The 15,408-nt window shown below is 40.2% G+C and overlaps 1 protein-coding gene across 1 annotated transcript; it reads right to left on the bottom strand.

Annotated features, from left to right (window-relative positions):
- Window positions 1-10,614: 10,614 nt before the first annotated feature.
- On the bottom strand, window positions 10,615-14,680 carry lmo2 (LIM domain only 2 (rhombotin-like 1)). Its single transcript, XM_084933747.1, has 3 exons — window positions 13,972-14,680; window positions 13,031-13,246; window positions 10,615-12,026 (listed from the first exon to the last, which is right to left on the bottom strand). The coding sequence occupies exons 1-3, from the start codon at window positions 14,010-14,012 to the stop codon at window positions 11,801-11,803; spliced, it is 483 nt and encodes a 160-aa protein (XP_084789873.1). The 5' UTR covers window positions 14,013-14,680; the 3' UTR covers window positions 10,615-11,800.
- Between the last annotated feature and the right edge of the window lie 728 nt (window positions 14,681-15,408).

The raw sequence follows: 15,408 nt of genomic DNA, 5'->3' as shown, positions 1-15,408 counted from the left end.
CACAAGTGAAGAGGGTGCTGTCTATCTTTAACATATGACAGTTGGCATGTGCAATGATCAAGCATTAAAGACACATGTGGGATAATACACTTGTCTCCACACACATTTGCCAAGATTGCTTCCACAAGTCAGCTCCTCAAATGGTGGCAAGAATTCTTTGACATTTCTACAATCCTGTATTTAAAATTAACATTGTCTTTTATATTTTATAACCAGCCTTGACTTTTCTAATCCTGCCGAGGGCTCGCGTCTCTTTGGTTTAGTAATGAGCCATATTTTACAGACTGCAGCTCCTCTGTGGACTTTGATTTACTCTGAGAATTAGCAGACTTGAGGTAATTTATGGAGCTATTTCACTGCATCATAGTACAGCTTTGGAACGGGACATTTTTATTTTCTTTATTATAATGCCAACTGTTTCCTGCCAAATGTGCATGAGCTAGGGCAGAATGACAGTAAACAGCTGTGTGAACGTGTGGCTAATGGGTCTTCATGCACGGGTAATATTTCAAGCTGGGATAAGTTTTGCCACAATTCAGAAAAATTTCACAATCTTGCTTTAGCTGATGTTTACGCTTTTCTTTGGTTGAAAAACCGCCAAGTGTTTTGTGATCTTTCTGGACTGAATGTTTGTCTATCAGACTTAGCTAAGGCCGACATTCCCAGAGCTTGATGTATCCAAGTAACGGGATTTGTGGAAATTCTGCTCTCAGACAATAATAATTGGATGTTTTTGTGTGGTTGACTCCTGTCTAAAGATAGTGACTCACATGGCAAACACAAGACATGGCAGTCCCTAAACCTGTAAACTGTTCCTGAAATTGGTGGCCAAGCATATTGGAGTGGAGTGGTCCACACAGGGATGCTGGCCAGAGGCCGATCAGGCCGCATGATTTAGCCTGAAAGGTAGCAGCAATGATGGAAGGTCACGGACAAAGAGCCCACTCACCAGTGCTCTTTTGCTTTACGCCTCAAACTCACGCGCACTGCCCTTCGATTGCTTATTGAATTACATCTAATCATTCAATTAAAGTCACATGGAGGAGCAGCATACATTGTCTGAACCGAGGCACTGGATGGTGGATAAGGGGCACTGTGTTGTTTTTCGTGGGAAGTTACAAAACAAGATGTCTGAAATGTTAGCACTATGACAGGCGTCTCAATCTTCAGCTTCAGCTTGGGAAAGCACCATCGGGAATCTAGATCAAATACTGCGATTTCCCTCCGTTTTCCCATTCAAACAAAAGCTTGCGTACACTGACATACATGACTAGAGTGTTTTTTTAATCTATGAATAAAAATTCTGCTGATCAGGGAATAATTACCACATCTGTACAGCAGAAGTGTGCAGGAGACAATTTGGTAACACTTTGATGTGTCTAATAGACTAATGTAGCAGAAGATCCTGTGTTCTGTCAGCAAAGCAGATGAAGATGTGCGTCCAAGATGCAAATGAAGCAATGCACATATTCATACCAACCCCAAGTAACCAAAAGATGTATAAATAATATTCCTTCTGCTGCAACATCAAGATCAGGAGTATTATTATTATTATTATTATTATTATTATATTCTCAGCTTCTTCCGTTTATTTCTGAAAAATGTATTCCTGTCCGTGCTATAATGGCTTTTCAGTGATAAATTAGCCACACAAGAGTTCAATTTCATTAGGTCTAAGGATTTAAAAAAATGTTATGTGAATCCACTTTAAAGTCTAAAATCTTTCAGGATCTGATGAATTAAAATAAAGTGAAAAAAGATGGTGAAAAGGATTAGTGAGGACAAAGGAGGGCAGCTATGAAGACTGGAAAGATGGCACCTCCATGTCTCAGAGAGAGGGAAGACTGTGTCTGAGAAATGGAGAACAAGTGTACTGGTACCAAATTTCAAGAACAAGGCTGATGTGCAGAGCTGTAGTAAATACAAAGGGATAAAGTTGATAAGCCATACCATGAAGCCTTGGGTAGAAGTTGTTGAAGCCAGGTTAGGAAGAGAAGTGATGCTCAATGAGCAGCATTATGGCATCGTGCAGAAAAAGATGTGATGTTTGCTTTGAGAAAGTTGGTGGAGAAGTATAGAGAAGGTCAAAAGGAGTTCCACTTGTGTATCTAGAGGAAACCATATGCCAGGGTGCCAATAGGGGAACTGCGGTACTGTGTGAGGAAGTCAGGAGTGGCAGATAAGTATGTGAGGATAGTGAAGGACATGTAAGACAGTGTGACAGTACAGATTGGTCCAAGGTGGGGGTGGGATTACATCAGGCATTGCCTCTGAAACCCCCTGTTTGAAATAATGATGAACAGGTTGACAGATGAGGTCAGGCAGGAGTCTCTGTGGACTATGATGTTTGCAGATGACACTGTGATCTGCAGTGAGAGTAGAGCAGGTGGAAGAAAACTGGGAGGTACGTACTGGTATGTATGTGTGTGAATGAGAAGGAGACAGCAGTAGCCTGCCTCAGTACCTAGCGAGGTGTCTAGGTATTGAAGATAGAAGAGTTTAAATACCTATGGTCAACCACCCAAAGCATCAGAAAGAACACAAGAGAGGTAAAGAAGAGGTGGAGGGTGGAGCAACCAGGGTGGAGTGGCTGGAGATGAGTGTCAGGGGTGGTTTATGACAGAAGTATAGCAACAATAGTGAAAGGGAAGATGTATGGTTTGGAGATGGTGGCAATGACAAAAAGAAGATTCGCGGATGTAGAGAAGGAAGACATGTAGTGGGTTGGTGTAACAGAAGAGAATGCAATGTGAATGCAGTGTGAGATGGAGGTAGATGATCCGTTGTGCCAGCTCCTAAAGGGAACAGCAAAAAAAAAAGATTAATGGGGTAATTATCATGATCCCAATCACTTGTGTTTAATGTCTCATTTGTCAGTTAAATTTTAAAATCAAAGAAAAGTTTATTACTTTATCGTAGGAAGAAATGAGACTTATTCATGGGATTTATTGGCACATTTACCCATGTGTATTTAAGGCCTTATGCGGGGTCACTTCCAAGGTTTTCCTAATCTATACAAGCTCCGTGTGGAGATCTACTGTGGCTGGAGCAGGTCGGGTGTTGAGAGGCAGCAGTGAGTGTGAAGGAAATGGGGTCTGGCATGTTGACTCAGGAGTAAATCCCTTCGGACTTCTCAAAAGACTGTTATTAGAGTTTAATCACCCTGTGATCCTGGACACACTCTGAAGCTGAGAGGGATGACTGATGAGCAGGCAGCATGCAAACTATAAGCATCAACTCATCCAGAAGCTGCAATCAACGCTTTGGATGGATGAGTGCAATCCAGTGATGAGGGAAAGGGGGGAAAGCTTTGAAAAAAATGACATTACACTTTTGTTTCTACTTTTCACGCTTCCTTTTTTTTTAAAAAAATTGTCTTTTTCCTGGTGTTTGAACAATTGGGTTAGAAACCACTAGATTACACTTGTAAATTATATGGCTAGCACAAGTTATTTGTTTTCATAGTTAGATTTTATTACCTCAAATTTCCCAAGGCCTTCACAGCAGTGTTCTCAATTTCTCAACAATTGAGGCTCTTAGTTGTCATTAGGCGCAGCATATTTTTAGACAAAGGGTACATTCTGTTGTCTGCAAAAGCAAAAAGCAGAGCATGAGTGAATTGTTTCAAGAGAATCTGCATAATGCTTAGTGACCGAGTCTCCATTTTAAGCTGAATTTTTTCCAGACATGCTGTAGCGCTACCAGAGAAAAAAGAAAAAGACCAAGTGTGGAGAGAAATGGACTATCAAAGGAAGGAACTGAGCTTTCATGTTAGGACACTTTGATTGTGTTACAGATTGGTTCCAGGTGAGGCTCCTCTGAAAGTAAAGAAGTCAAAGGGAAGACAGAAATTCGTAACTAAGGATGGCATTGGCAGGATTTAAATATAAAGGCAAAATGTAGAACAACAGGTGTAGAGAATTGAGGAGGCTCAAACACTGTGGGTTTTTTTTTTTTTACAGTGGGTGGCGTGGAGCCCTCCAGATGTTTGTGGAAAGTGTCTTTCTTAATCATTTAATAAACTTTCAGACATCCCCATTTCCCAAAAGGTTGGTAATAACTCATACAAAGACAATATATTTATGCCAAAACTTAAGAAATATACATATTGGGGTTTTTAAAAACAATCTATATTCCTATCAAATGTTTTAAGACACAACAAACAAAGGGGAACATTTATGATATATTATAATGTTAGTTAAATACATTGTGATATAATGGTGGAAAATCCTAAAACTAATTAGGTAAAATACTAACATAAGTAAGTATTTAAAAGATAGTGAGTCTCTTATAAGCAAATATGTGGATCAGTTTAAGATGTAAGATTGTAAATATGTGGGCTTACTCATTATCTATACCGTGTAAAATATTAAATGATTTAGAAAATCCATAGAAATCTTTGTATGCAAGGGACAAATCCCAAAACCGAGACCGAAAGGGTTAAAAAGATGGTTAATAACTGAAACTATTCCATAGTGAAAAATATTGCATTGGGTTTGAGGCACAAAAAACATTTATAAACAAGGTCTAGAAACACTGTTACGTTTAATCTTTCGACTAAAAATGAGCAGGACTATTCAGCTTGTTCTCAGTGCAGTTCAAATGCTGGCATCTATGGTGGTAAGGAGGAGTGCACGTCACATGGGTAAGTGAAGGCACCGTTAATGCTAAATAGTATGCACAGGTTTTGGAGAAATACAGGCGGCTATCTCTCATCTCCTGAAAACATTTGTTGCATTATGAAATTTAAAAAATGACAAATGGAAGCACAAACTGTTGAAGAGCTGAGAAACAAACTGAAATATTTCACTTTCAAAGCTACATGATTTGATCTTTTAACTTTCTAAGTGTTTGCAAAGTATTGCTAAAAAATGAGGCAACACACCCATCCACCCCCTGTCCCAGCTTTCTTTGTTGTTGTTATTGGCATCAAATTCAAAGTAAGAACATCTTAAAAAGACATTTAAGTTTCCTACTTTAAAGATTGATATATTTTCTTTGTGCTAAAATTATTTGTAATTCCCTGCATTGTTTTCATTTTTCACAGAAAGTCCGACCATATACCGCAACCCCAAAATACTTAGTTCATAATGGAAAACCAAGGCGTGCAACCTAGTCTCACATTTCAATCAAGTGAACTGAAAGCATCAAATATTTTCTTTTTTTTTCTTGAAAATGAATGAAGTAGTCAATTACTGAAATACTGGGAGTCCTTTTCAAGAATAGCGATCGATTAATCAACTTCAGAGTCATTTTATGAATTATGATGCATTGTTACAGATGAAAATTTGCCATGTTTAGTCACGTACAGCATAAAAATTATGCATAGAGATTCTACTGTCAGTATGTCTATATTTTATTTTAGTCAAACTTTCAAAGCCAATACAAATATGCAAGTTAAAATCTCTGCCCAGCCAGTTTTCTGTTTTTACGTTCTTCATAATCCATCCAAATGCGGCCTACCATCCTGCCAATGTGACTGCCTGCACTGATTAGAAGCAGGCATCGCACGGGAAGTCCAATTAGAGACGGAAATTGCACGGAGGCCGGCACTGTATAGCGAAGGTTTGCCGCATGGTCACTTACCTGCACATCTGTACCGATTTTTTAAAAGCAGTAGCCACCTTTTTCCACCACCTTAATTGGAGTTTCCATCGCTGATTGCTTGAAAGTGAAATACACTGCCACGGTCTGCTTCCTGGTAATGGTCTGGCTTCTCACTGATGCCTGATGAGAAGGAGGTATGTGTCAGATTTAGATTTATACCAGGCAGGCCGTTTTATGCTCATCTAAATAGAGCACGTAAGGGATCCCAACAGTGTTTGGTACAAGAAGTTGTCTAATGTCGCTTGGATAAAGTGCCTTGATAAAATATTACGTGCATGACCGGGCTGTGTTTAATAAGAAACAGGAAGTAGTTGGCTGAAGGAAAAGACACCACAGCAATCAATCACTGAAACGTTCCTAACTGTGTGATTACCGTAGTATTCACATGTAACAAAAGAGAATAAATCACAAAGGTTATTAAGACTCTCAATTATAAGCATAATTTTTTATATTGCCTGACAGCTTTGCTCTTTATACTGACCTGCTCTCTGCTTTCAGCACAGGCACAGTTCACCTTTGACCTTTAACAGTTACTCATGGTCATACTGAACCCTCAAGAATCTTTTCATGTGTCACGTTAGCTCATTTTCTCTACTATTCATCCATGAAAACATAAGTCGGTGGTTTTGGAGTTATAAAGCACATAATTCCTACGATTGTAGTTTCTAATCTGTATTATGTGCTCACAGCATGCAGCTGCATTTATTATTGTTCTGCAGTTTTGCTGCTTGTCCATCCCAGTAGGGCGGCACTTTTCCCCTCAGCATGTTTGATGAAGGGCTTGTGTAGTAGGGTTATCAGAAGCCAACGCTGCTCAACATATGGGGATCATTTAAGAGCATAAAGTGACTTATGGCCCAAGAATTTTGTATGCTGAAAAAAGAAAACATCCTGTAGATTGGTTCAAAACAGATTTACTATCCCTGCATGATAGATCAAAAGAATTTGGACCGTGACAAACTGTAGGATATCTATATCAAACGAATAAAAATATATTAGGCCGCTCAGACTAATTTAGTTTGAAAAATAAAACAGACAAATTTGTTTGTGTTTGAGATGCAAAGTGTATGCCAAACATGCAGAAGTTGATGCATCACAGAGATTTCTCAGATTTCCCAGGGAGTTTGGACATGTAAACTGGATATCCTGATGTATTGGAAAATTCCTAATTCACTCATTTACAATAAGATAAAGGAGAAGATTGAAGGATATGTACTACTTTACTGCTTATATGGTAGAACTGCAGTTAAAGCTGGCAGCTGGCTAGCTTACTTAACATGGATAGGAAAAGGAAGGCTAACAACTAGCCTGGTTTTGGACGTAGCAAAGTCTGTATATTTTTGTTTTCATGCTGGGACTAGCAGGGAATCAGTGATGCTCCAGGTCCTGTTTAATCCTTGAAAAATACTGAATTTCACTTCTTTTCTAACTTTGGTTACATAGGGCCAGATCTAAGCTAACTAAGCTAACAGGTAGCTTTGAGGTTCTTTTTATCACTTTTTATTATGTGACTATTAGCAAAAATGCCAACTAGTATTTTAGCACTATTACTTGAATATGCTGTTATTTTCATTTTGTGCCACCTTACCTCAATTATATGGAGACAAATGAAGCTACCTAAGACATGAGAAAAACTAAGGAAACTAAAAAACAATTAGCTTATGAATTAAGGAGTTATGTAGTCTAGTTATAGCCTGAATAGTTCCATTTGTTATGCTGCCTGATTACAGCATTCTTTTAGTGATAAACATTTTTAGTGCAGGGCTTTTATATTGTTGCTTTATTGCATTTGATTGAGTAAATGGATTTGAATGCTTCTGTGCTGTACTTCTTCAGCCTTCCTCTTGACATGAGGCCTCCAGGCTAAAGTGGTAAACATCATCATAATCAGACTCCATCATGTCACACGTCTGTACATATGGCTGGCTGAAAGGACAATAAGAGGGGGAAGATTAAAAGACTCAAAAAGACATGGTGGGGTAACAACACATGGGAAGGTAGATGAGAATAGGTGAAAGAGGTTGTGTGTAATAAAAAGAAAGAAAATATAAAGTGGGAGAAAAGTCAATGTGGATGGAACTCAGTCATGGAGTTTTTCTGGGGCCCCAGATATTCTCTACCTAATAAATCCTCTGCACATATTTAATCTGTTCAGAAGGACATGCCCAGAGAGAGTTAAAGGATGCACGCTTATTACTCACCTATCCCTGTCTAAGTTTGCTGCCATACCAAATCCCTACAACCCAACCCCCCCAAACCCTAACTCCCACAGCCTGACCTGCAGCCAGACTGCAGGCGCTACGGGCTATCAGAGAATCGGAGCAGGAATGTGACTCCTGACAGACACATCTCTCAGGACCTCAGACTAAATATGTTCCCAATTAGCTCCATCTGATAAAGTGTGAGTGCAAGTGAAACCCAAGGCGGGCATGATCAATAGCACTTTGCTCATTTTTTTTTTTTTTAGATGGCTTTGACATTGACAGGCCGCACTGTGATTAATCGCTGTGGTGCTGAAGATAATTGTCCAACCACATCTTCCTTTAGAGGTGTTGCTGAACTTTCATTCATGTCTACAGAGCTTTGAGTGTAGGTCGTCACTTCCAATTCACTTCTAATCGTGGTCCTGAACTGGCATCCATATGAAAACCAGCTTTCCCTTAATCTTCCTGTCGTGCGCCACCCAAGACACAGAGCATCTACCTGGAGAAGAACTGCCATCTAATGTTCATGCTGCACACTGCACCAGAGTGAGCGCTATTAGTGGTTGTTGTTTCTGTGGGGCCAGCTGTTTGATAGAAACAAGCTGCAAGCCGCTGTGGTTTAATTCTCAAAAAGTTTCCTTGGTTTCCATGCGCTCACAGCTGGATGTTTTTAGGTTTACCCATATGGGACTGCTGTGACACGGGCACTGGAGATGAAACAGGCCTCCCTCGGCACACAAACACGCCACTACACTCCCAGCCTTGTGTACAGCTGGTAGGGATGACACAAGAGGCACAGGGCTTTATTGAGTCCTGCTGAGGCTGCAGTGCAAGTCAATGCAGTGCTCTGGTAATGCTCAGCCTGCAGGGCAACAGTGGAGAGTCAGCGGATGGAACACAGGCCGCTTGGCCAATGTAGAGAGTTTCTGTAGGCCAGTGTGTTGTGTGTTGTGTGTGTGTGGATGTTGTGAGATGGGCTATAACCAGCCATCAGCTCCATCCCTTTTAAAGAGTACAACACCTTCATTTAACCCTAATGTTCTGTTTGGTGTTTAATGGTTCAAAATACAAATCAAACATTGTTTAATTACCCTGAAATACAAGTTTCTGCTTCTTAGGCTTGGGATTATGAGGGAGTTAGGAGATGAAGAAAGGGAGCCACATTTCCTTTTTTTCAGAGAATTAAGTCATATTCATACTTGCACTTCAATCCAGATGTCGAGACAGGAATAAATGAATGAAACAACCCCATTGTTTTTATTATTCTTAAAAATGATGATGGTAGATGGTATTCTCTGCTGTGTGCTATGCATATCAAGCCTGGTGTTCAGTATGGAATTGTTTTATTGGTGAGACCACCGTATAGATTTTTAGGTTTTCTTTGTTATTCTTTTCTCTTTTTTTTTTTTACTATGGCACCATTCCTGAAGGATTGCCTAATGCCACACTGATGATTCTGGAGACCTCCAAACAAGCACAGGGCCTATATCCCTCTGTGTGCCCATCTAGTGTATTCCCATCTCTATAGTGGTAAAACCCATTAGTTTTCACCACAAGTGTCTCCTTCAGCAAGAATGTAATCTCAGCCTGGGGTGGGTTTGGTCTGTTTCTTCATTCCTTCCTTCTCTGTGAGGAAACTATCAGACCCAGCTAATCATCCTGGAGCTTCTGTGCTCTGACATGGGTTTTTCACCCAGCTCTCTCCTTTTTAGTCTCTCCTATGTCTCCTTTGTTGCAGACTGTTTCCCAATCACATCTTTCAACCACTTCTTAATGCCAGCTAAAGCGGTCTCCCTCACCAGCTAATATCGTGTGGTCAGGCGCCTTTATTCCAGAGCGGTTCATGGATTTAATTACTGGCGGGTGCCAGTAAAGATAACTGGGGATGGCAGGACGTTGTTGGATGGCACTGGAGGAGCATGCTTTGTGGCCAGTTCAGAGTGAGTTGTCAGCTGGCAGTCGTGAGGAGAGAGAAAAAACACTGTGTCCAAGCTTTGAAGACAGACAGTGTGAGTAAGGAAAGGATTGAGCATTACAGCCCCAGACATCATGACTTCATTAGAAGATTCTTCTGTTTCTGTCTCTTGGATTCATCGATCATGTCAGAAGAGTTTGATCTTATTGGGGAGCTCTCCTTCTCCTTGGCAAAAAAAAAAACAACCCCTAAACAAACTGAAATGTCATTATTTTAAGCTTGAATTTATAAATCATTTAGTGACCTCTTGTGGCTAAAAACTGGGTTGAAGAATTGGTATCTATTTACTTAGTTGCCAAATCCTTCTATTTACACCTTCTAACAAGCTTGATAAAACAAGCTTTTAATCAGATTTATTGCAGCTTCACTCTGCTTTCAGCTTCTGAGAGGTTGTGTACAAAATATTGATCATAATAAGAAATACATTAACTTAACATCTATTACTCAAGGTGATTATAGTTTAATGTTTGCGTTTTATTTTTAAGCAGTTATAGTCATGACTCTGCTTAACCTATCAGGATGCAAACAACACTGTTGTTGTCTGTTGGTCAAAGTGGTACTTCAATTCTCTGCTTCTTGTGTTTACATTCTAGATAACTTCCTAGCATGTTTGTTTTACTGTTGCTGTGACCAATGTGCAGTATATATTCCAACTCTGATTTGCCATTCCTGTTCGGAGCATAATGAGATTATCTTGACCATAATTAACGTATTATTTGCTGTTATTCTGGTAAATAACGTGTTACAAATTGTATCTGCATCACGATCTCACAAGCTGTTTGACTTTTTCTTTGTGACTGCCAGGAAGACACCCAAAGATGATCAGTATTGCTCTGAATTGTCATTTATTAAATAAATTCAAGGTTAATATACAAAAAGTCTTGAATGGATGTCCAGAGAATAGGTAAAATTACAAAAGACGCATGCAAAACCTCTGAAAAGTCAGTAAAACAAGAATTGCATGGGTTCCTTGACCACTAGAGGGCGGCACAAGTTCAACCCGGTAATACATAATCATTCTGATCAGAACTTCTTTTCTTTTTTTTTTTAAATAAGTGGATGTTGTTTTTCATTTATAATATGAAAATCAGGTAATTCTTTAATTACAGGTCTGTAATTTCCTAATAAATTCTCACAAATTTTCTTGAAAACTTTCAGAAACGATCATAGATGTACAGACACAGCATTCACCTGGCACACATCCACTTCATTCATTCCACCTAATTTCTAGTGAATCAGCCAGTGCAGCAGGCCGTTTGAGCATTTTAAATTTGTCCACAGGCAAACAATGACTTTAAGAGAGTGTTTCACAAACTTGGTTGTATGTGGAAAAATATCAACTTAAGTTGAATGAATGAAGTGGAGCGCTATAATGATGACTTGAATTTGATTTAAATTCAGCTTCAATGCTTGTTTCGTTAATTTTTCATAAAAATATGAAGAAATATATGTTGGTGGGAGTGATAACATGGGTGATCTCTTCTCAGCTTCTTACTGGAGGCATGCAAAATAAAGCCTGACAACCACTGCTTTAACATATTACAGTTACAATGAATAAGCATTCAGTTAATGTATGTTTAGATTTAGAGAGAGACGCATTCTTTTAACAAAGTTCAAAAATAATTAGCGCTGGGAAAGTATTAAGAAATTACAAATCCATAAAAGACAAGCTGCTGATCTGCTCAGTGTAAAGACTGCAAGAAACTGGACAAATATTTTTTTTATCTTGTTTTTGTTCTAAAGTTCCAGCGTACAACAAATGACCAATATTGCATTTTTAAACATTGTCAGTATTGGAGCATTTATTTTTTGCCTTCAATAAAAAAGCTCTCGGTTATTGCTGGTGCAGTCTTCATTAGTCCCCATCAGGGAGACATGCAGAGACGTAGCCCCTCGTTTGCTTTTTTTAATGATTCCATATTGATTTCAAATGCATTATAAAGCCTGCATTTTAAATATAAAATGTCTATCAGTAGTCCATTCCCTTTGAATCAAGGGGGAAGAAGACATCCTCCTAAACCATATTATTGTTGTTGAGCTTGGTCCACTCAAAGATGTCCTGCTCGCACACAATGTCTGAGTTGATGAGAAGGTAACGATCACCCACACAGAAGTGCTTCTGGCAGGCAGCGCACTTGAAGCACTCCAGATGGTAAACCTTGTCCCGCACACGCATCGTCATCTCAAACGCTCGGATCCTCTTTTCACAGGAGGCGCAGAGACCGTCCTGGCCAAAAAGCCTGAGTGGATGAGAGGACATCAACATGTTACTGGGAGGAAGATGGAAAACATTTACTCGCTCTTAATGATGTGAAGCTGTAAGAGAGACTGACAGTATCTCCATTAAGGTACTCTGGATCTTTCCCCTGAGCCTGAGGGATTGAGCTGTTAGAAACCACCAGTGCTTCACAGACTTTTTCTATCCTTCTCATCTTCAGAAGCTGAAAATGTCACACAAACACCCACGATTTTTAGCAATTATTAGCAATAATAAATGGATCAGAGCTGAATTTCTGGGAAATGGTGCGGAAGTATCGAAGCATTGCATTACCTGCTTCTTGTTTGTTTATTTTACAGATAGGTTGTACTGATCTGCTTTACTTTCGGTCCATATTTTTCACCATAAAGTGGAAATGCATCGTCATCAAAGCAACACATACCTTTATAGTGGTAATACAGAGCATTCACAAGCCAGGTCCAATCATACAGGTTCTGCCACTGATTGATACTACATATTTGAGAGCACATTACGTATTAGGAGTACACCAGTGGGTCTGCCTGAGTTTGTATCTCCTCCTGATCTTATCTTAGGTAAATGTGTTTACCTGATATGGCTGTGCACACAGCTACATATCATATCAAATTTTATCAGTTCTTTAACAGAGACCTGCCTTCTTCTCCTGAATCTATTTCAACTTGTCTGCACTTTCCGCAATAAAAAAGTTACAGCAGGAAAGAGGTTAGAAATTTCTATACTTGCCCAAAGTGTTTCTCCATGAGCCTTTAAGGTGTGATAAAAGATATACATACTAGTGCATCTCAAAAAGTGCATCTTTTTCTTAACTAAAAGGGTGAACATCAATATATTCTACTACATGTAGACTTCAATATCCTCAGTCTACTTTGGTTTAATGTTGATGCTTATGGCTTTAAGCTCCATGCTAGGACATTTTAACATGTTGACCAGACCTCATTTAGACGACCTAATTGATTAATTCATAATATCACTACCAACTGAACAAACCTGAGGTAATCTCTCCGACACAGTTTCCTTCCCAGCTTGTAGTAGAGCCGACGACCCACCTCTCCCAACCGACAGCCACACAGATCGCAGCTCAGGCAGTCCTCGTGCCAGTACTGCTCGATGGCCTTCAGGAAGAATCTGTCACCAATGCTCTGCTGACATCCACCGCATGTCAGCAGAGATGGAGGCATCTGGAGGACCTCATCCACAGGTTCCCTGGAAAAAAAAAAAAAAAAAAGCAATAAGGATTTAGGGCTGCATCAAATTTTTGTTTCCTTCATCAGTTAATCTGCAAAGGTTTCCCTCAGTTGTGTGATTGGTTAGTTAGTCAATGTAACATGCAGGTCTCTCAAACGTTCTGCTAATTGATGAATCAAATACTGGAAAAGAACTGTTCTAGCTCTGACACATACTTGTTGGTAACCTGTTGATATTTTGCTATTATTGTGCAAATAAACCAAACATTTCCTGATCCAAAGTCACAGTTAGTGTTCTGCATCAATATTCACACTGTGTTGTATCTAATAAGTGCTACACAACCACATGTATATCTGAGCTGGAGCTGTGTGCACAGATGTGTTTTATTCCCATCCACCTGAGGGAGCCATTGGATATCAAACCGCTAACTGATAAAAAGTATGTCACACACAACATTGTTTGTTTTTTTAATATGTCGATTTACGCTAGGAGTGCCTTAGCGCTCCACTTTTTCCTCGCAAGACCTTCATTTTGTTATTATTCACATTAACATTAACACATCACTCTGTTCTTAAACTTTGACATTTTTAATCTAACAGCAGGATACTTCAGACCTTATGCTACCAGCTCTCTGGAGCTGTCTCACCGGAGAGTTGTGGCTGTCCCGTGAGTGCTGATGCGTCACGGATACTTTTACTTGAATCAGAAATGACATTATTTAAACATCATTCATTGCTACTTACTCGCTGGCCTCCAGCGTCTTCCTCTCTATAGTGGATGTCATTCTTCAAAGATGATGTCCAGCCTGGTCCACCAGATTAGATTTTGAAGTCACCGGCCAGCAAGCTCAGTGGGGACCCGCGAAGCGAAGCTGCGTGCGGGCGCTGCACCTGCTCCCCCTCCGAGGCACCACCAGCACCACCAGCAGCCCGCGTCAGGCTTTCAAACGTGTTCAATCGAAGGCAGCTGAGTCCAGACGAAATGGCCGCAAGACGCGAAGTGTTCGCTTTAAGCGGCTAAGCCGTGATGGAGGACACTGTCATCATTTCCTGAGGCAGTGACCCGCGGAGAGACTTCGCGTCTTTTTTTCCAAGTGTGACTGCTCACCCCGCAGGGACTTTGCTGCCTGTCCGCTCTTTTATTAAAATGCACACGCCGTCTGATGCGATCAGAAGGTCACTTGCGTGGCTCTCCGTGTCCGTGCGTGCCTTTTCACAGGCGCGCGACTCCACATGAAGCAGCGGGCACCGTTATTGTGCAGTAGCAGCAGCATCGTGTTTTAAATACACCCCCGCGCGCCCTTCCCCTCCTCACACCCCCTCTCTCTCGCTTGTCAGGCTGTGCTTTCGTTTTCCTCTTCCTGCTCACGACTGTTTGACAATGGGGGGAAATCGGTCTTAAAGCGACAGCTTAACACGGCCTTGCTCTGTCAGGCGTGGGGTGGGTCGTGACTGAGGCTAATGATTATTATGCTTTGCTTCGCCAGAGTGCAGATAAGACGAAAGATAAAGAGTGGCACGCTCTAATTCTTTGGGGAGGAGTATTTGTGTTTTCTCTCATAATTATGCCCCAGGTGTTGCCAGTTCTAAAAGGTTTTGACGGTCACTTTCTGTAAGGGTTCAGACGATGATGGTTATCAGTGCGTTAAGTAATGTGAACTTGAATTCAGTGGATTTATTATATTATACTTAGAAGCAAATTCCAAGGACTTCATTTTACTTCCTAAATTGTGATTTTACATTTTAGAGGTCCTACATAAACACACAGCTGTAAACATAGTTGCCAGGGCCTTTTCAGACAATCAGGGAAGTCCCTTACTTTTTATTTTTAATTTATTATTTTTGTTGCATAACTTCTCTGTAATGTAATCTTAGATCACTGATTATGCACAAGAGTATTTTCAGATACTTTGAGCAATAACTTTGCATCACATATCTTCTAAACGAACAATTTTAAGGTTAATTGGCATGGCTGTAGTTTAGGAGGTACAGCAGGTCACCTACTAATTGGTTTGAGCCCTGGCTGCTCCGGTTTGCGTGCCAGATAATCCTTGGGCAAGATCCTGAACCCGAAGTTGCTTTCGAAAAGTGTGGAAAAGCACAAAAAAGTGCTTGTATGAAGTACTATATAAGTAGCAGTCCATCCACCAGTTAACTCACTAGTAATTACTTTAATGTTAA

This window comes from Perissodus microlepis, chromosome 7, assembly GCF_051167445.1.
Source record: "Perissodus microlepis isolate ML-2025 ecotype Zambia chromosome 7, ASM5116744v1, whole genome shotgun sequence".
Classification (NCBI taxonomy): Eukaryota; Metazoa; Chordata; class Actinopteri; order Cichliformes; family Cichlidae; genus Perissodus; species Perissodus microlepis.
This window is presented reverse-complemented; position numbering and strand designations above follow the sequence as displayed.

What these genes read in the sequence shown, in the direction of transcription:
- lmo2 (XM_084933747.1), bottom strand. Translation starts at nt 14,012, where the DNA reads ATGACATCCACTATAGAGAGGAAGACGCTGGAGGCCAGCGA. An exon ending in AAGACGCTGGAGGCCAGCGA is followed by an intron (nt 13,247 to 13,971) that starts GTAAGTAGCAAT and finishes TTTTTTTTCCAG; the next exon opens with GGAACCTGTGGATGAGGTCC. An exon ending in TGTCGGAGAGATTACCTCAG is followed by an intron (nt 12,027 to 13,030) that starts GTTTGTTCAGTT and finishes TCATCCACTCAG; the next exon opens with GCTTTTTGGCCAGGACGGTC.